This window comes from Piliocolobus tephrosceles, chromosome 4 (assembly GCF_002776525.5).
Source record: "Piliocolobus tephrosceles isolate RC106 chromosome 4, ASM277652v3, whole genome shotgun sequence".
NCBI lineage: Eukaryota > Metazoa > Chordata > Mammalia > Primates > Cercopithecidae > Piliocolobus > Piliocolobus tephrosceles.
In genome coordinates, this window is record NC_045437.1 from 142,521,274 (window position 1) to 142,544,135 (window position 22,862).

The 22,862-nt window shown below is 36.0% G+C and overlaps 1 protein-coding gene across 1 annotated transcript in view; it reads right to left on the bottom strand.

Annotated features, from left to right (window-relative positions):
• The window catches only part of MARCOL (MARCO like), a 34,980-nt gene that overhangs the window by 1,075 nt on the left and 11,043 nt on the right, over positions 1–22,862 (bottom strand). Inside the window, exon 4 of the mRNA XM_026454469.1 lies at positions 18,697–18,818. Coding sequence (XP_026310254.1) covers positions 18,697–18,818 — 122 coding nt within the window. The remainder of the gene's footprint in view (positions 1–18,696; positions 18,819–22,862) is intronic.

Sequence of the window (22,862 nt, forward strand, 5' to 3'; positions counted from 1 at the left end):
CACACACACACACACACACACACACACACACACACACACACACACAAAGACAGTTATCCAGTTATCCACAAACAAAAATAGCCTTTGAAGGCAGGGCCAAGGGTCCAATTAAGAATGTACAGTAATATGATTTTTATGCATTACATGCTTGTATCAAAGTACCCTGTGTACCCCATAAATATATACACCTACCATTTATATATAAATTAAATTATACAAAATTTACTTCACACAGCTTCCAGGCAGAACTCCTCATGCCTCTGTGTGTTATCTGCCCTGGGCCATCTATCTGTCTTACCCCCATAAAGCTCATCAACAGATCAATAAAGGAGACTCCTTAGCTAGGTAGAGGTGGTAGAGAAGGAAATTAATTAAACAAAAATTAAACATAAAATAAAATTTTAATAAAAAATATCCACAGTAACACAGTGAAGCAAAACAAAACAAATGAACAAACAAAAAAAATGGAGAGTAACCATACAGAAAGGCTCCTTGGAGAGATTGGTTAGAAGTCTAGAGAAGGCTAGGTACAGAGAAGAAGGATGATGACTATCAGTATCAGTATCAGTCATGTAACCTTCACTAGCCTGGTCTGTAGAAGCCACTGGAATCTCTTGCAATGAAGGTAACAACAGGAGATCTGACTGAGTTCACACCCAAAAAACAGGCATTGATGTAGCTCTCTATCTCTCCCAACCTTGTGCAAGCTCCTAACCCAAGAGTCACAGCATTTTCACTCATGCCTACTCTCCAGATCTCAGCTCCACAGCTCCTTCACAACTGTCAATATTTCAGACTCCAGCTATGTGACCACGTTGCACATGTCCAAGCCTAGAGCACCGCAGCAACTGCAGTTTCGGGCTGGCACTGTCCCAGGCTATGGAGCCTGGATTTCTCTCTGTGCCTGCATGATGAATCCTAACTTTGCGGCCACCATGTCAACACCCATACTTCCGGCATTTCAACCACAGTCACAGAAAGCTATCCTACTCCTTGGACTCTAGGACCTGGAATTGGAGGTGAGTTAAATGTCTCTAGGTAATGTCTATTCTCAGTTATGAATTTGTACTATAGTTTTACAAGATGTTCCCATTTACAAAGTTGGTAAGGGGGAGCCCAAGGACTCTGCATTTGTACTTACAATTTTATGTAAATTTACATTTACTTCAAAATAAAAAGTCTAATAAAATCCAAATCTCCAATTAAGTTTCTAAGGTTGCAAAATACTAAGTGTCTAATTTAATTACAATTCCCCAAACTCATTTTTCTTTTTCTTTTATGCTGTTGCCTTTTCCAACTCAGCAGCTTGGAAAGCTTTCACATCTGCTCTCTATCTTGGATCTCTAAGTACTCTTATGGCTTCTGGATACATCAGATCAAATTGTCCCAAACCTCCTGCTGAGTGAAGATCTGCTGAGAAAAATGCGAGGTACGTCACAGGAGCTACTTCACAGCTTCCAGGCAGAACTCCTCATGCCTCTGTGTGTTATCTGCCCTGGGCCATCTATCTGTCTTATCCCCATAAAGCTCATCAACAGATCAGTAAAGGAGACTCCTCAGCTAGGTAAAGGTGCTGGAGAAGGAAAAGATAAATAAAATAAACACAGTCTCTAGAGCTGTGGGCCTCATTTATCACCACTTTTCTGTTTTCAATGCGTGGGGTTGGAGTTCACAGCCCTGGTGTCTGGTTGTCGTGAGGACTGCTCCAGATTCATCCTTCCTGAAATAATGGTTTCTATTTTCTGAGGAAAACTGAGATTTCAATGCAGATATTGCCTTAAATGTAGCCAGGCTCCCTGTTGGCTAACCCAGAGGGTTGGGAGAGTGAACAGCTTTTTCTTAAATGTGTGAAGAGGATTTTTCCTGAGGTGTCCAAGTCTTTCAGAGCCTTCTAATCACATGTCATGTCTTGCTGTTCCTGAGGGTTGGGGAAGAACGAAGGGAAGAGTCCACAATGATTAGTAATCTGGACGGTTAGAATAGTTCCTTTACCTGTGAGAAACTTTCATTTAGAAATGGGTAATTCTTTCCGGTTCTATGTGTTTTAAATATTTCTAAATGTTTCATCCACAGACATCATAAAATGTATTTCTTCTCATCATGGATCAAAGCTATTTTCATCATTGCCTTGGTATTTCTTCTTCACTCTGGTGAGTAAATTTTTCAGTCCTGCATGAAGTATTTCACATTTCTTAGAAAATGTAGGAAATAACTGCTCTAACCTAGGAATGAAGGGCCTGTTTTGTTGGATTTGCCATCCTTAAACTGGTAAAATGAAGTAGGGAATAAGTGTCTTTATATAAAATTGAATTAGTGAATTGCTTTTCTCATTTCCCTATATTCCTTGACAATCTGATTTTTTGCTTGTCAGCTCTGTGTGTACCAAAGTCAAGGCGTTATGTAAGAAGAAGACTCACTGATCCTTCTGCTGACAAGTTATCTATCTTTCTTAAAGCTCAAAGTGGCTCATGAATTTCAGAATAAAGTAACTGTGAGGTGTTGGATAGATCCTTTATATTAGAATTGAGTTTAATTAATGTATTCATATTAAGTAAGTCACTTATACAAGGCATTGACTTGTCTAACTTGGCTGTCTCATCTGTAAAAATGAAAAAACAAATCCAGTATGGTACCTTCAAAAGGAGATTTGGGGAGTTATTAAACAATGCATAAAATTATTTGTCACAAGTGATCTTAATTTGGGACTAACAAAATATTTACAGACTTGAAGTCATTTTATGAATGTATTGTGTCAATATTGCCACAAAAGCTTACTTTATTACATTTAGGGTCATGAGTAAAGAATTTACATATTTTTCTGTTACTAAGAAGTACATGCACTTCCACAAGAAATTGTGCTTTCCCCACTGCTTCCTTCTTAATTTCAATTTGTCCTTTGTGCATTGGTTGCAGAAACTTCTTTTGCACCTTCATCAAAATTTCGCGGTAAGGTAAGTTAATACTGATTAAAATGGAAGTTGAAAAAAATCTTTCAACTTTCTTATACATTTTAAAAGCAAATTTCATGAAACGAAAAGTATAACAGAATGATTCTTCAATAAGTAAAGACAAAAATAATAATAAAAAAAAATCAAAAGAATTTTCCTGTGTTCTTGTTACACTAAGGTTAAGAAATAGCATTTGCCAGCTGTATAAAATGATTTGGCATTATAAACTAGGTAAAAATATCTTATTATTCAAACATTTTATTAATGGGTATAAGTCTTGCACATAATCATCTAATATGCATTAAAGGATGTTTAAAGTAGAAATGTTGTTCTAGCAAAACAAGATTAAAAAGTTATACAAATAAGGGTAAATGAAATAATAATTTTCATATAGTCACATAGTAGAATATTACATAGAGGTGAAGAAAATGAACTATAGTTCTGAACATTTGAATAAAGGTCACAAAACATTTAAAAAGCAGATTATTTAAGAATACAGACAGCATTTTTTTTTGTAAATTACCAGTACTTCCAACAAGAAATAGTATATATAACTAACTGTATCTATACAGTTATACAAATACATGCAAACACACATGTATGAATACATAAGTATGAAGTAAAATCATTGGGAAGACAAAGGAATGATAAATTAAAATTCAGTGTTATGATTTCTAATGGTATAAAATAATGGCAGATAGTTGATCTGGCTCCAAGGAGAAGTGGGGGCAGGGAGGCTAAATTATACACACAACTTCAGTCATTTGTATGGCTTTGAAATCTCGATATAAAATACAGTTATTTTATTTTGATGTACTGTTTAGCATTATGTATGTGGAATAAAGAATATTTTATTCAAAAAGTTCATTATCTGATAAATTCTATGTTTACTCTTTATGATTAACAGCCAGATTGTAGTGTGTATGCCAGTTCAGCAGGTTTTTGCACCAGAGAAATGGATCCAATCTGTGCAACCAATGGCGAGACTTATAACAATAGATGCCTTTTCTGCTGTGAACAATTGTAAGTGCACAGGATTAAGCATTAGCTCTTCTAAAGTAATAAAGAAACCATCACAAAATTATCGGAAAACTCATGTTTCTAATGACTTGGGTACAAGTCTACACAGAATATAACTGTACTAGCTCTGTAAAAGTTAAAGGAACACACTTGTACCTTTCTCTAAATTCGCATTTCTAAAAGTATTTTTGTATTTGACCTCACAGCATAGCTCTAGTAAATATTCTATAACAGTACAAATCAATTAATTTAATTTAATTATTATGAATTACTAATGGTAAACTAGTGACTGGAATAATGTAATTCCAAAGCCCAGGTGCTGAATGGTAATCTCCATGATGTAGCGCCAAACTATAGAAAGTATAACTGAGCAAGAAATCTAATACAGAAATCTGAAGTCCATCACAATGGGCCTATTAATGCTAAGGAGGGACTCCTCTGATGATCTACTTTGTCACCTGAACTCCATGACAGCCTCTAGACCTTCCTTGGAGCTCAGGGCAGTCCAGGACACTTTCACTCAATCTCCCTTCCTATCTCCTGCATTCTGAAAGAGTTTGCAGTCTAAAGGTTCAGCCAGCCTTCTTCACTCCCTCCCTCCACGTTCTCTCTCACAGGTATTTCCCATAAAGTCTGCACATTTAATTTTCAAACTGGTTTTCATGTCTACAGAAACCACACATAAGACAATCTTTAATCTTCTCCTGTCTTGAGTCAGAGGAGGTGTGAAGACTGAATCAAGACTAGGCATATAGAAAAAGCCAGGTAGCCCCAGACGGCAATAGAATTTGTGCAGGGAACAGCTGGGATCCCACTGCTTGCAGAAGTGGAGCAGAGATTTTTCCAAACTGTCCTATGTTCAAATCTTCCTTATTGAGAAACATATTATGCAATATCCAGGGAACTAAAAATATTCTTTTAATAAATTATTTTTCCTTCTCTATTATTTTTTATTTTCAGAGAAAGTAAAGGAAAAATTGAATTTCATCATTATGGCAGATGCTGAGATTTTGCCTGAACTAAACATTGCTGAGGATTTTATTGTAATCCTTCCTTATGGTGGATTCTACAACAAACTAACACCTTCTCAATCAGAACCATAAATTTTTAGAGGACCAGTGGACACCTTCTGTAGCTCATAAGATGAAATAAAAGATGTTGAAGACTCTTTCTGACTCTAAGAACCTGTGATTAAATACTTTTTATTCTCTATTTGATTATTCAATGATATTTTGAAAAACTATTATCTTAGTTATGTGTTTGATATTGTAAAATGTAATGAAATTTACAATCATAAATATTTCACTCAAAATGTTAAACATTATCTTTATTAAAACATTTTTTCTTGTGTTGGGTAGTACATTAATATACATAAATATTTTTGGTAATTATAACTAAAAAGACATTTTTAAAGATGGCCAAATAATATACTCCTTGGGTGGTTATCAAAAGTATGGATAACTGTGCTCCTGTTTATCCTAAAGATTCAGAACTTCTAGGAGAGGTATCTGGTAATTTGAATTCTAACAAGTACTCCAGGTTAATCTTAGGATCTTCTGATCATGAACGTTAGGTAATATGGACTTAAATTCTAAGACATAGGACATTTCTATAATTAAATGCATTGCAGAGTTGAGTCTATCCAGATACTGTAAGATTTCTGAGAATGGGGAGAAAAAAATTTATGTATGTATATTTTTCCATGCACAAATTAGTCAAGAGAGAGAAGGTGGAGATCCTAGGATGCCAGACAACTTGGCCTGCCTTCCTTAACTTGGGATACCCATTTGTGATCCACGTTCAATGTGTCTCCATTTCTCTCATCTCTCAACCAACAAGAAGAAGACTTTATTTGGGTGGTCACATGATCATTTAAAACTTGATTTTAGCAGCAGAAAAGTAGATCGACTACTGGAAGATAACTATAAATCTGCCATATATGCCATATCGGGCATGCTCTCCTTTTCAGTGAAAAATTTCACATCTAAAACAGTGATCTAAGTGTGAGTTACTTATTCATCTATCTATGTAGTCTTCATTGTTGATGAACGTACATTTTTAGAGCTACACTTTAAAAATGCATTCAGCCAATATCATATTCTGTTTTTAATTATATAGAGCATGCATAAAAACATTATTCAATGAATACTAGCAAATTCACACTTTTTTATTACATTCAACATACTATTAAAAAAAAAAAAAAAAACTCTGGTATCCATAAGGCCCTATCTATAATGCTAGCAAAAATGCGCTAAGTAAAAGCAGATATTGTCACTATTTTCTAGGACAGTAGTCCCCATTCTTATTGGCACCAGGGACCGGTTTCATGGAAGACAATATTTCCACAAACAGGGGGTTAGTGGGGATGGTTTTAGGATAAAACTGTTCCATCTCACATCTTCAGGCATTAGATTCTCATAAGGAGCTCACAACCTAGATCCTTCACATGCACAGTTCACAATAGGGCTCACGTTCCTATGAGAATCTAATGTCCCACTGATCTAACAGGAGGCAGAGCTCAGGCAGTAATGCTTGCTGGCCTGCTGCTCACCTCCTGCTGTGCTGCTGGGTTCCCAACAGGCCATGAACTGGTGCCAGTCATGGACTGGGGGTTAGGGACCCCTGCTCTAGGAACATTCAGTGTACTGACAGAAGTTAGTACCCATTAACGAATGGAAACTAACTCATTGCATGACTGTTCCACACAAGCTCTCTGAGTTAATTTCCCACATCCTGCATGTTGTGTAACTTATTTCTCATAAGAATCTTGTTAGATACACATTAGCTTCATATTTTAGCTAGAATGAGAGTGAAACCAAGGAAATGTAATAATATTTGAAAACTGAACTTTGGTAAGAAAAAAAGTGTTTTTAAATTGAGATAAAATGTATCAAACTTAAAGTTCACTCTTTTAAAGTTTACAATTACATAACTTTTAGCATAGTCACAATATTGTGCAACCATTATCACTATCTGATTGTAGAACATTTCTATCACTTACCCCACTCCAGAAAACCTATGCACTTCTCAATTCCCTGCTCTATCTGTTCTCGGTGACTACTAATCTGCTTCTTGTCTCTACAGATTTTTCTATTTGGAAAACTTTACATAAATAAATCATACAATATTTGTATAACTTTAATACGTTAGAAATGTATACATAGTATATGGTCTTTTGTTACTGATTTCTTTCCTTTAGCACAATGTTTTCAAGGTTCATTCATACTGTGACATGTGTCTGTATGTCCTTCCTTTTTATGGCCAAATAATATTCCATTGTGTGGATATACCACATTTGTTTTTATATTCATAAACTGATAGACATCTGGGTTGTTTATTCTTATTGGCTGTTATGAACAATGTGACTATGAACACTCTTGTACAAGTTTTTGTGTGACCATATATTTTTATTTCTCTTGGGTAGAGACTTAAGAATAAAATCACTTGATTATATGATAACTCTATTTTAACTTTTTGAGGAAATGCCAAATTGTTTTCCACACTGGCTGAACCATTATACTTTCCCATCAGAACTGCAAGAGAGTTCCAATTTCTTCAGATTCTCAACAAAACTTGTTATTTTTCATTTTTAAAAATTGTAGACTTCCTAGTAGATGTGAGTAGTATCTTATTGTGGTTTGATTTGCATTTCTCTTATGATTGACAATGTTTAGCAACTGTTCATGTGTATAGTGGCTATTTGCACATCTTCTGTAGATAAAATGTCTATTCATATGCCTTGCTGATTTTTACACTGGGTTATTTGTATTTTTATTTTCGAATTTGAAGTGTCCTTATACAATCTGGATATTAGAACTTTATCAGGTATATGACTTGCGAATGTTTTCTCACATTTTTGGATTGTCTTTTCAGTTTCTTGATTGTGTCCTTTGATACATAAAATGTTTTTTAATTTTGATGAATTCTAACTTATCCTAACTTATTTTTCCCTTACTGCTTGAGCTTTTGGCATAATATAAAAGAAATCACTGTCAAATCCAAGATGGTGAATATTTATGCTTGCCAAAAATCAATATAGCATATATGTATCAATTTATGTATTTATCCAGTAATACATATTTTTATTATGTTTCCTTTTAAGAGTTTCATAGTATTAGTTCTTCCATTTAATTCATTGATCCATTTTGAATTGATTTCTCTATATGGTGTTAAGAATAGACCCAAATTTATTCCTTTGCATTTGCCTATTTAATTGTCAAAACATCTGTTGTTTAAAAGACTATTCTTTTGCCATTTTTTGACTTGCCAAAAATTAATAGAGCATAGATGTATCAATTTATTTATTTATCCAGTAGTACATTTTATGTATTTGTTTATTCATTTTGATAAATATAAACTGTATACATTGATGGTGCATGTGGTTTTCATAGATATACATATTGTGAAATGATAGAGTCAAACAAATTAACATATCTATCACCTCACTTACCATTATTATGGTGAGAACATTTAAAATGTACTCTGTTAGCAATTTTTCAAGGAAAGAATACAGAGCTTATGTATCCTTCCAAAATGAAACTTTCTAGTGAATGTAATCCCATTTGTCTATTTTTCCTCAGATTTTCTCTGCTTTTGAAGTCTTATTTAAAAATCCTTGCTCAACCCAATGTTGTAAAACATTTCCCCTATGTTTTCTTCCAGTATTTTCATAGTTTGGCATTTTATATTTAAGTCTTTAATCCATTTTGAGTTGATTTTTGTATATGATGAGGGGTGGGGTCTAGTATTATTCTTCTGCATGTGTCTATTCAAATGTTTCAGCAGAATTTATTGACAAGCATGGAGGCAAAAGCAACTTCATCTTGGATACTAATCCACCGTGTTGACTTTTGATTTATCCCTATCTTTTAGTTGGAGAATTTGATCCATTTACACTCAAGATTGTTGTTAATAGGTAAGGACTTACTCCAGTCAGTTTTTGCTTTCTGGTTGTTTTGTGAATTCTTTGGTTCATTCTTCCTATCTTGATGTTTATCTCTGTGATATGGTGGTTTTTTATAATGCTAAGCATTGTTTCCTTTCTCTCTTTTGTTTGCATATCTACTGTATTTGTGTGTGTATGATTACCAATGGACTAAAAGAGTCTTTTAGTTATAATAGACTTAACTTTTTTTACATAAAAATATTCTACACCTTTCCCCCTCCCACTCACAATTTGTATTTTAACTACCTTAATTTATATTTTTATATTTTGTGAATTTTTCAACACTAAGTGTAGCTGTTCATGTTTCTGACCTTTTAGACTTTAAACCATTATAATAGAATAGTAAGAGATTTATATAGTGCTATTATAGCACTGGAGCATTCTGAGTATGCCTATAGATTTGCCTAAACTAGTGAGTTTTGTACTTTCATGGTATGAATTATTGTCTTTCTTTTCCTTTTTTTCTTTTTAAATTTTTTATTATACTTTAAGTGCTGGGATATATGTGCTGAACATGCAGGTTTGTTACATAGGTATACATGTGCCACGACGGTTCGCTGCACACATCAACCCGTCATCTACATTAGGAATTTCTCCTAATGCTATCCCTCCCCTAGCCTCCCAACCCCTGACAGGCCCTGGTGTGTGATGTTCCCCTCCCTGTGTCCATGTGTTCTCATTATTCAACTCCCACTTGAGTGAAAACATTCAGTGTTTGGTTTTCTGTTCCTGTGTTAGTTTACTGAGAATAATGGTTTCCGGCTTCATCCATGTCCCTGCAAAGGACATGAACTCATCCTTTTTATGGCTGCACAGTATTCCATGTTGTGTATATGCCACATTTTCTTAATCCAGTCTGTCATTGATGGACATTTGGGTTGGTTCCAAGTCTTTGCTCTTGTGAACAGTGCTGCAATAGACATATGTGTGCATGTGACTTCATAGTAGAATGATTTATAATCCTTTAGGTATATACCCAGTGATGGGATTGCTGTGTCAAATGGTATTTCTGGTTCTCGATCCTTGGGGAATCACTACACTGTCTTCCACAATGGTTGAACTAATTTACACTCTCACCAATAGTGTAAAAGTATTCCTTTTTCTCTACATATCTCCACCATCTGTTGTTTCCTGACTTTTTAATGATCACCATTCTAACTGGCATGAGTTGGTATCTCATTGTGCTTTTGATTTGCATTTCTCTAATGACCAGTGATGAAGAGCTTTTTTTTGTATGTTTGTTGGTCTCATAAATGTCTTCTTTTGAGAATTGTCTGTTCATATCCTTAGCCCACTTTTTGATAGGGTTGTTTGTTTTTTTCTTGTAAATTTGTTTAAGTTCCTTGGATTCTGGATATTAGTCCTTTGTCAGATGGATATATTGCAAAAATTTTCTTCCATATTGTATGTTGCCTGTTCACTCTGATGATAGTTTCTTTTGCTCTGCAGACGCTCTTTAGTTTAATTAGATCCCATTTGTCTATTTTGGTTTTTGTTGCCATTGCTTTTTGTGTTTTAGTCATCAAGTCTTTGCATACGCCTATGTCCTGAATGGTATTGCTCAGGTTTTCTTCCAGGGTTTTTATAGTTTTAGGTCTTACAGTTATGTCTTTAATCCATCTTGAGTTAATTTTTGTATAAGGTCTAAGGAAGGGGTCCAGTTTCAGTTTTCTGCATATGGCTAGCTAGTTTTCTCAATACCATTTATTAAATAGGGAATCCTTTCCCCATTGCTTGTTTTTGTCAGGTTTGTTAAAGATCAGATGGTTGTAGATGTGTGTTGTTATTTTTGAGGACTCTGTTCTCTCCCATTGATCTATGTATCTGTTTTGGTATGAGTACCATGCTGTTTTGGTTACTGTAGCATTGTAGTGTGGTTTGAAGTCAGGTAGTGTGACTCCTCCAGCCTTGTTCTTTTTGCTTAGGATTGTCTTGGCTATATGGGCTCTTTTTGGGTTCCAAATGGGATTTAAATTAGTTTTTATTCTAATTCTGTTAAGAAAGTCGATGGTAACTTGATAGGGATAGCATTGAATTTATAAATTACTTTGGGCAGTGTGGCCATTTTCATGATATTGATTACTCTTATCCATGATCATGGAATGTTTTCCCATTTGTTCATGTCCTCTGTTATTTCCTTGAGCAGTGGTTTGTAGTTCTCCTTGAAGAGGTCCTTCATTGTTGTAGTGCCCCTTTAAGCATTTCTTGTAAGTCCAGTCTAGTGGTGAGTAATTCCCTCAGTTTTTTTGTCTGAGAAGGTTTTCATTTCTCCTTCATTTCTAAAGAACAGTGTATTAGCCCATTGCCATGTTGCTGATAAACACATGCTCAAGAATGGGTAATTTATAAACAAAAAAAGAGGTTAGTGAACTCACATTTTCATATGGCTAGGGAGGTCATGCAATCATGGCAGAAAGCAAAAGGCACATCTTACATAGTGGCAGGCAAGAGAAACTGAGAGCCAAGTGAAAGGGCAAGTCCCTTATCAATCCATCAGATCTTGTCAGACTAATTCACTACCACGAGAACAGAATGGGGAAAAAAAAAAATGCCCCCATGATTCACTTATCTCTCACAGAGTCCCTCCTACACACATAGGAATTATGGGATCCATAATTCAAGATGAGATTTGGGTGGGGATACAGTCAAACCATGTCAGATAGCTTTGTTGGATACAGCATTCTTAATTGATAGGATTTCTTTGTCCAGTGCCTTTGAATATGTCATCTCATTATTTTCAGTACTGCAGGTCTTATGGGGATTTCTTATATGCGATTTGGGGAACCTTCAAAAAGTAAAAATCTGTAATTATTAAATTAAGTTCAAGACATTGCATCTTGCCAGAAATGCAAAATCATTTGATATTATCCTGATACGGTGAAAGTGTGCATTTCTTATTACTCAAAAATTCCATTTAGGGGCATAAATCTTATTGCACACAAACATCTAAGACAGGTTAAATGTTGTTAAGCATAGAAAGGTTTAGCCTATCAAAACATTAGGAAAAGAAAAAAGAGCCAGTCCAAATTACCTGTTCTAAGACACCATGTATTTGTACATTGGAATATTTAAAAAGAAAGTGAATTATAGCCCTGAACATCAAAGTAGATAAAGGTCATGGAAAAGTGCAAAATGCAGGTCATGTAAGAATACAAAATATTGTTTTATTTTTGTAAATTGCCAAGCTATGAAAACTAACCAAATTGTTTGTGTGTGTCAGGGGTGGGGCATGTCTGTGGGTATGTGTGTAAGTGCTGAAACTGTGGGAAAAGATGGAAATAAAAAATAGAAAATACAGTTTACAATTTTTTTTAGGCCGGGCATGGTGGCTGACGCCTGTAATCCCAGCACTTTGGGAGGCTGAGGTCATGAGGTCAGGAGATCAAGACCATCCTGGCTAACACGGTGAAACCCCATCTCTACTAAAAATACAAAAACATTAGCCGAGTGTGGTGGCAGGTGCCTGTAGTCCCAGCTAGTCGGGAGGCTGAGGCAGGAGAATGGTGTGAACCTGGAGGCAGAGCATGCAGTGAGCCAAGATCACACCACTGCACTCCAGCCTGGGTGACAAACGTGACTCCATCTCAATAATAAATAAATAAATAAATAAATAAATAAATAAATAAATAAATAAATAAAATAAAAATAAAAAAACAAAAAAAAATTTTTTTAGTGTGATAGAAAAATGATGGTGTGAGTTAGGAGAAAAAAGAATGTTTGGCTGGAAAATTCATCAAAATTACATTTTTTGTAAAAGGAGGTATAATAATACTTTTAAATTTTAACAGCACTGTGGTTACGTTGGTTATATCCTACATGTAACAGCACTGTGGTTACATTGGTTATATTCTACATTTAACAGCACTGTGGTTACATTGGTTATATTCTACATATAGAATATACTTGTCCTATTTTGATGTATGACATTTTATGTTAGAAATAAAGAACATTTCTTAAAATGTTAATTATTTGGTAAATTTTGTGATGTGCCTTAATATTTTCCAGCCAAACTGTTTTCTATTGAAATCTGGATTGCATACTTATACCAGGGAGATTCAAAGAATCTGTGCAACCAGTGGCCAAACTTATTGCAATGTGTGTATTTTCTGCAGTGAGAAGTAAGAACATTATTGTAAATATGTGTTTTTTAAAAGTAATGAAAAGAATCATTGCATAAAGATAGGGAAATTCATGTTGCTGATACACTTGGCACAGCACATAGACAAAATAACTGTAATAACTATAAAAGATGTATGGCAAACACTTGTAGCTTTACCTAAAATTCTCATTTCTGAAAAAGAGTTTTGCATCAGAGCTCTTTACATAATCATGGTGGATATTCTGCAAATGCATTAGTCAATCAATTTAAGTTAATTAATTTTATTATAATTTATTAATTGCTGACTAAAGACCAATATGATGAAATTCAGGAGCCCTGAGCCTGTACAGTAAACCTCTGTGATGCCACAAAAACCAAGTTTGCAGATCTCCAGTGACAGAAAGTGTAATTGAGTCAGAACCTATAGCTAAACTGAAATTCATCACAATGGGCTTATTCGTGTTTGAAAGGAATTTCTCTGATGGTGTCCTGAACTCTCAGAACTTCCAAATCTGCCTCAGACTGTGGGACATCTAGGACACTTCCACCAAAATCTCTTTCCTCTCTCGTTCACTCTGAAAGAGTTGTTATTCTGAAGGTTCCTTCAGCCTTCCTGTCCCTATTTCCATTTTTCTTAAGGTGTTTCCCTTCATAAAATCTTTCCACTTCCTTTATTATCATTTCCTTCTGAAGAACTGCAAATAAAATTATTCATCTTCTCTTTAAATATGGGCAGGTTTCAAAATTGAGTCTGGCCTGAGCAAGTAGGAAGGGTCAACTGTCCCCACAATGGGACATATGTAGGTGTGGTGAACAGGTGGGTCCCGGCTGTTTGTAGAAATGGAGCACAGCCTTGTCCTGTCCCAGGTTCAAATCTTCACTGAGAAGAATTTGGTCCACTTCTCAGAGGAGCTTAATCTGATCTTTTAATAATGTATTTTTCTCTCTTTCTTTCTCTACAGACTTTGTGGTGGAAAACTTAAATTTTATCATTATGGTGTTTGCTGAATTTTGATGGAACTATATAATCATATGGCATCAATGTGAGCCCATTTTGCAAAGGATTCTACTATTAGAATTAGTAATTAAACAAGAGTCTCAAATTCATAGATGTCCAGGTGAAATCTTCTGTGGAATACAAGATGGAACATAGCATGTTCAAGATTATTTCCAACTATTAAGATTTTTGACTTCCGGATTTTGATTCCTGATGTTCAATTATTCAATGACAGTTTTTAAAATATCTTAAGTGTATGTTTGATAATGTAAAACCTAATGCAAATTAAAATAATAAATATCTCACTCAAAAAATGTTAAATATGTTATCATTATTTTAGTAAGTAACTTCTTTTTATCATTAAGGTAATATTTTCCATTAGAACATAAAAATATAATCACCTAGTTGCTTGGCCTTTTTCTTTATAAATGCTTTTAAAGTAGTTCTTCTTTGAATATGATATGTTCATATATATATTCTTTTATTATTATTATTATACTTTAAGTTCTAGGGTACATGTGCACAACGTGCAGGTTTGTTACATATGTATACATGTGCCATGTTGGTGTACTGCACCCATTAACTCGTCAATTACATTAGATATATCTCCTAATGCTAACCATCCCCTCTCCCCCCTCCCCACAATAGGACCCAGTGTGTGATGTTCCCCTTCCCATGTCCAAGTGATCTCATTGTTCAATTCCCACCTATGAGTGAGAACATGCGGTATTTGGTTTTCTGTTCTTGTGATAGTTTTCTGAGAATGATGGTTTCCAGCTGCATCCATGTCCCTACAAAGGACACGAACTCATCCTTTTTCATGGCTGCATAGTATTCCATGGTGTATATGTGCCACATTTTCTTAACCCAGTCTGTCACTGATGGACATTTGGGTTGATTCCAAGTCTTGGCTATTGTGAAGAGTGCTGCAATAAACATACATATGCATGTGTCTTTATAGCAGCATGACTTATAATCCTTTGGGTATATCCCCAGTAATGGGATGGCTGGGTCAAATGGTATTTCTAGTTCTAGATCCTTGAGGAATCGCCACACTGTTTTCCACAATGGTTGAACTAGTTTACAGTCCCACCAACAGTGTAAAAGTGTTCCTGTTTCTCCACATCCTCTCCAGCACCTGCTGTTTCCTGATTTTTTAATGATTGCCATTCTAACTGGTGTGAGATGGTATCTCATTGTGGTTTCGATTTGCATTTCACTGATGGCAAGTGATGATGAGCATTTTTTCATGTGTCTGTTGGATGTATGAATGTCTTCTTTTGAGAAGTGTCTGTTCATATCCTTTGCCCACTTTTTGATGGGGATGTTTGTTTTTTTTTTTTTTTTTTTTGTAAATTTGATTGAGTTCTTTATAGGTTCTGGATATTAACCCTTTGTCAGATGAGTAGATTGCATATATTTATTCACGATATTACATAAAAGGCTACAATGTGTAAAGCATTGTATCAGATGATAAAGACAAGTTTATCGGAGAAAGCAGATGCAGTCACTGTTCTCTAGGATCATTCACTGGATCTGTTAAAGTTGTTGTCTATTAGAAAGTGGAAACTCTTCTCCATCGAGTGACTATTAATCTGAAAAAGTTGTGTCAGGGAGCCTCCCACATGTCATCTTAATTCTTATAAAAATCCTAGTAGGCATTGACTCCATACTTTAGCCACAATTAAAGTGAGTAATAACTTAAATCAGCCTAATTGAGGTATTTGCATACCAAAAAGTTATTTTAGACATAATAAATTGATTTTTTTGTGAATATATCATAGATACGACACCACCATGCAATCAAATTTTAGATCATTTATAACACCCCCAAAAGACTCTTCTGATTCCAGTTAATCCCTCTTCTCACCCGCATCCCCAAGTAGCTACAATTCTACATTCTCTATTGTGTTACCTTTTCTGGACATTTCATATAAACAGAATATGTAGTCTTTACAATTTGCATTTTCATTAGGCATAGTCATTTGGAAGTTTATATACTCAATACCGTGAAGCAGTAGTTCATTACTTTTAAATAATGAATGGCATTGCATTGTTTTGTGTTGATAAACTACATCATGTCATTTATTTACCAGCTGATAGATACTTGGATTGTTTTGACTTTTTTGGCTATATGGTTAATATTGCTATCAACACTAGTGTAAAAGTATTTGCATGGACATCTTTTTTTTTTTTTTATTTTTTTCTATTGAGTAAATATTAGTAGTGGAATGGATGGATGATTCACATGGTAGGTGTATGTTGAGGTTTTTAAGAATCTGACAAACTTTTATCCAAAGTATTATCCAAAATGGTGTACCTTTTTACATTCCCACGAGTAACATAAGGTTACACACTTTATCCCCATTCTCATGAACATGTTTTAGTATCTTTCTTTTTTGATTATAGCCATTCTAATGGGTGTATTTAATATTTCTCTAATCATAAACATATTTAAATTAGTATATGAAATCTGAATATAGTCTATGGTAATAATTAAGAAGAAAGATCAAACATTAATATACCAAAATATTAAAATTGGCTGCCTTTGGATGATAGAATTAATTTTTCTCTCTTTTTTGGAATTTCTACATATTACTTTTTAGTAAGAAGTGTATATCTATTGACATAATAAAAAACTGATGAATGAAAGTAATTTTACAGCCAAGGTTTCAATCACTGAAACCAGATTTAACAGTAAAGAATTCAGACAGCAACTGATATTAAGAATATATAGATCCAGCATAACAAATGCAGTAGGAACGCAGACATTAGAATAGGGTACATGTTGAGTTTGAACTGTACTTTCGTTCACCATTGGCCTCCATATCTGGCTCAACCCTTCTGCTGACCATTTCTGCAAATCATTTTTAATACCTCTTATCCGACCATTTGCTAGATTATTTTTCCTTTTCTTGAGCTCCATGTTGCTAATCAGTATGATTAATATTCTGGTGAGATTTCTTCTAATCATCTAACTTTCAGGCTATAATGGGCTTAACATATAAATATGTTAATTTTTACATTTCAATGACTAAAGATCTGTAATTTTATAATATACTTGTAGTCATAGAACCCTTTAAGAATCCAATAATAGCTTTGGATACCCTCTTAAGAAAAAAGCACATAGAAGATTTATTTGGTATATGGTTTGATGGGCCCTCTGAGTCAATCAGCGTGTCCTTAAAAAGATCTTAAATCATCTTTTTTCATCATGTCCAGAGACAAACTTTGTTAGAAAAACCTGGAATGTGGTATTGAATTGCAGTTTCTTTAGCTCTGCTAGATCCCTAAATCAGTATTCCTAAAGTGAGGAATCTTCATTTTTTTTACATGTAATTCTGAGAGTTTTACATCTATTAGGATTTACAAATTGTTGACCTAGGTCCTGAAGTGTTATCCCTGAAGGAAAGAACAGAATTCACAACTGTTTTGGCACTTTGGGAACAGAGGAATCACAGACACATACAATTTGTGAAAGTCTAGAAAAAAAAATCCAAGAAATCAGAAATTACTCCGGAACTGACTTTATCTGACGTGGAACAAACTTGAAAAGTATGCAGGATTCATCAGATCTGTAAGATTCAAGCTGATCTCACAATGGAACTCCCAAGGAAATTATTGTTTGAGGGGACTTGCTAGTGAATTTTGACTTCCAAGTAACTTGGTTCACATAAATGCTTAGCATTCTCCCTCATGATTCAGACTCAGTTTTCCTTTACTCAACCTGAAAAAAATGAGAGAAATAAAGGATCGAGTAGTTGTAGCAGCATCATAAAGAGAAAATCAGATTATTTAAAAATCACTTGGAAAGGAACAGACCTAGATGCTGGCTTGTGTGGTTTTCACTGACTGCCCCAAGAATCTGTGCACTTTGAGTCAGTTCCTTCTCATCTCTGGGCCAGATGTCTTATCTATAATATGAGGGAAGTGGTGCCTAATGCCCTTCCTCATTCAAACGGCATGGCTACTGGGGACACTTAACTTTTAATTAATTTATTTCTGCAATAAGAATCTACAAAGTACTTACAAATTCTAGAACTCTTGAAAACAAAACAAATATTCTTACATTATCCCCACCTTTCACAGCTGAACATTCAAAAATTCTAAAAGCGAAATTATCTAACTTTTTTAGCTGCATGTTACAATTTAAAACAGCTATAAAATTTATTTCTGTAGGTAGTGTGTAACTCAAAGGTTTGATTCACTCACCAAATCCAAACTTTGCTATTGTTATTTAGGACTAATGTATAATTGAGTAGGCAACAATTAGTAATCAATTGGCTTCACAGTTGTTTTTATGCTCTGATATGTTTCATTTGTCTGTCTTCTATTGCAGGAATAAAAACTTAATGAAAGCAGGGATTTCTGTGTTTTGCTTACCATTTTACACCCAGTTCTTAGAGCACTTTCTGCTATATAATTGACATTCAATAAATATTTGCTAAATAAGTTACTCAAAAGTAAACTTACTTCTACTTTAATAACTGAATAAACCACATTCTTCCAGGAATTGACTGAATTTACTGTTCAAGGTTTAATTTAAGTATCTTTTAGTTTTCTTTGGGCAAATAATAGCCTTGGTACTATTAAGAGAAAAATACAGAGAAATGAAGAGTAATCATCTTTTATTCCCTGTGAAACAGAATAGCACTTCCTCATATAAACAGATACAAAACCTTCTTACCTCTTTGCTTCTTTAAGTATGCAGTGGTTACCATAGGTTTTTCCATCAGAACCACAGACTGGTTTGTAGACAGATTGACATTTTGTTTTTCTAATTGAATTTTTGCTGCTGGCACTGCCAGTCTGTAGAAATGTGAAAGATTATTAGGTAGGAGTAGGGTAATTAATTTAATTCAGATATTATAATAAAAATATTCATTATGCACTAATTATTAAGCATTGTAATCAACCAATTATTTTATTGATTCTTGTATTTAATTCTTACAACAGAACTGGAAAAGGGGTATTTTTTGGTGGAGCAAGATAGCAAAGAGAAGATTCCACTGATCTTCCTCCCCACGCCAACAAGGACACCAATTTAACAACTATCTACACAAAAGCAGCATCTAGGTAAGAACCAAAAATCAGGTGAGCTCTCACAGTATCTAGTTTGAACTTCATCACGGAAAGAGGCACTAAAAAGGTGAGGAAAGACAGTCTGGAATTGCTGATGCCACCTGTCTCTCATCCCGTTGCAGAGGCAGCATGGCATGGACAGAGAATCTGTGTACATGGGAGAAAGAGAGCACAGCAATTGTGAGACATTGCACTGAAATCAGTGCTGCCCTGTCACAGCAGAAGACAAAACTGAGTTGAACTCAGGTGATGCCCACCCACAGAGGGAGCAGTTAAATCACGCTTAGCCAAAGGAGAATTGCCCATCTCAGCAGTCAGAACTTGAGCTCTGGCAAGCCTTGCTACCATGGGCTAACGTGCTCTCGGGCTCTACATAAATTTGAAAGACAGTCTAGACCTCAAGGACTGCAAATCCTAGGTGAGTCTTACTGCTTAACAGAGCTCAGAACCAGTGGACTTGGGGGGCACATGACCTGCGACATCAGCCTGGGTGACTAAGGGAGTGCTTGCACCACCCCTCCCCCAACTCCAGGCTAAAAGGCTCTCAGCTCCAAAAGAGACCTCTTCTTTTCACTTGACGAGAAGACAGGGAAGAGTAAAGATATCTAAGATGTTATGCATCTTGGATACCAGCTCAGCAACAATAGGAGAGGGCACCAGTTAGAGTCATGAGGCCCCTTTCCAGACACTAGCTCCCAGATCACACACCCTAGGCCAGGAGGGAACCTTCTGCCTTGAAGGGAAGGATCTAGTCCTTTCAGGACCCATCACCTGCTGATAAAGAACCCTTGGGCCCCGAATAATCAGCAGCAATTCCCAAGTAGTACACCAAGGGCCTTGAGTGAGACTCTGACTCTTGATGGCTTCAGGTGAGACTTAATACAATCCCAGCTGTGATGACTATTGGAAGAGACTCTTCCTGCTTGAGAAAAGTGGAAGGAAGAGTAAATAGGGCTTTGTTTTGCACTTGTAGGTACCAGCTCAGCCACAGGGACATAGACCACCAAGCAGGCTCTTAGGGTCCCTAATTATAGGCCTTGGCTCTTGAATGGCATTTCTGGACCTGCCCTGGGTAAGAGCAGAGACAAGTCCCTTGAAGGATAGGTCTAAGGCCAGGCAGCAATCACCACAACCTGACTAAGAAGCGCTTGGACCTTAAGGTAACATCGGTGGTAGCCTGGCAGTATTCCCCATGGGCCTTAGATGGTGGTGACCACAGGGTGAGGCTCCCCTGCCTGTGGAAAGGAGGGGGAAGAGTGTTAAAAACTGCATCTTGTGGTTTGAGTGCCAGCTCAGCTGCAGCACAATAGAACACCTGGTTGACTTCTAAGCTTTTTGAATCCAGTCTGTGGCTCCTGGATGGCACCTCTCTCTGAACTGGCCCAGGGACTGGGGGAGTTCACCACCCTCTAGAGAAGGACGCAAACCTGGCAGGCTTTGCCATCTGCTGATTATAGAGTTCCAGGGCCTGAGAAAACATACACAGTAGCCCAGCAGTGTTACAGTGGTGAGACCCAGTGCTGTACTGTCTTCAGGACTGACCCAGCTACTGATGGTGGCCACTGAGATAATTGTGTCACCCGATTCCCAGTTCTAGGCAGGTCAGAATATAGAGAGAGACTATTTGCTTGTAAGAAAGTGAGAGAAGAAAATAAGAATCTCTGCCTTGTAATCCAGATAATTCTTCTGGATGTTATCCAAGATAATCAAGGCGGTACCTCTATGTGTCTGCAAGAAACACAGTGTTACTGGGATTGGGGTGCCCCCTAATGCAAATACAGCTTAGATCACAAGATCACAGCACTCAAGTTCTTTCATATATCTGCAAAGCCTGCCCGAGAAGGATGGGCAGAAACGAGCCCAAACTGCAAAAACTACAATAAATGCTTAACTCTTCAATGCTCAGATAACAACGAACATGCAGAAACATCAGGACCACTTAGGAAATCATGCCTCACCAAATGAACCAGGGGCCAAGGGAGAGGCACCAGGGACCAATTTTGGAGAAACAGAGACCTTTTTGGCAGGTAATTCAAAATAGCTCTTTTGAGAAAACTCAAAGACATTCAAGATAACACAGAGAAGGAATTCAGAATTTTATCAGATAAATTTAACTAACAGATTGAAATAATTGAAAAGAATCAAGGGGAAATTCTGGAGCTGAAAAATACAATTGGCATATCAAAGAATACATCAGAGTCTTTTAGTAACAGAATTGATCAAGTAAAAGAAAAAATTAGTGATCTTGAAGACAGGCTATTTGAAAATACACGGAGGAGGAAAAAATAATAAAATACAATGAAGCATGCCTACATATCTAGAAAATAGCCTCAAAAGGGCAATTCTAAAAGTTATTGTCCTTAAAGAGAAGGCAGAGAAAGATATAAGAATAGAAAATTTATTCAAAGAGATAATAAAAGAGCTTTCCAAACATAGAGGAAGTTATCAACATTCAAGTACAAGAAAGTTATAGAAAAACAGACAGATTTAACCCAAAGAAGATAACCTCAAGTCATTTAATAATTAAACTTTCAAATACCAAGGATAAAGAAAGAATCCTAAAAGCAGTGAGAGAAAAGAAGCAAATAACATACAGTGGATCTCCCAAATGTCTGGCTGCAGATTTTCTGTGGAAACCATACATGATAGGAGAGAGTAGCATGATCTAATTAACATGCTGAAGGAAAAAAAAAACTTTAACCCTAGAATAGTAAATCTAGGAAACATATCCTCCAAACAGGCAGAAGAAATAAAGATTTTATGAGACAAACAAAAGCTGAGGGATTTTATCAATATCATGAACCTGTGTTATAAGAAATGCTAAAGGGAACACTTCAATCAGAAAGAAAAAGCTGTGAATGAGCAATAAGAAATCATCTGCAGATACAAAACTCACTGGTAATAACAAATGCACAAGAAAACATAGAATATTGTAACACCATAATTGTAGTATATAGACTACTCTTATCTTAAGAAGAGAGACTAAATGATGAACCAATCAAAAATAATAACTATAATGACTTTTCATGATATCCAGAGGCTGGGTATAGTGGCTCAAGCCTGTAATCCCAGCACTTTGGGAGGCTAAGACAGGTAGATCGCTTGAGGTCAGGAGTTCAAGACCAGACTGGTCAACATAGCAAAACATCATCTCTACTAAAAATACAAAAATTAACTAGGGGTAGTGGTGCACACCTGTTATCCCAGCTACTCTACTCCAGAGGCTTAGGCAGGAGAATCGCTTGAACCTGGGAGGCAGAGGCTGCAATGAGCTGAGATCACACCACTGCACACCAGCCTGGGCAGCAGAGTGAAACGCTCTCTCTCTCTCTTTCTCTCTGTCTCTCTCATTCTCTCTCTCTCTCTCTCTCTCTCTCTCTCTCTCTCTCACACACACACTTGCAATGCTCTGTTGCCTACGAGAAACACACTCCAGGCCATGTGCGGTGTCTCATACCTGTAATCCTGGCACTTTGGGAGGCTGAGACAGGTGGATCTCTTGAGGTCAGGAGTTCTAGACCAGCCTGGCCAACACGGTGAAACCACATCTCTACTAAAAGTACAAGAATTAGTTGGGCATGGTGGCATACACCTGTAATCTCAACTACTTAGAAGGCTGAGGGAGAAGAATCACTTGAACCTGGGAGGCAGAGGTTTCAGTGATCTTAGATTTTGCCACTACACTCCAGCCTGTGCTATACAGTGAGAGTTTGTCCTCCCATCCCCCCAAAAAAAGAAAGAAAAAAAGAAGAAAAAGAATAAGTACAACTT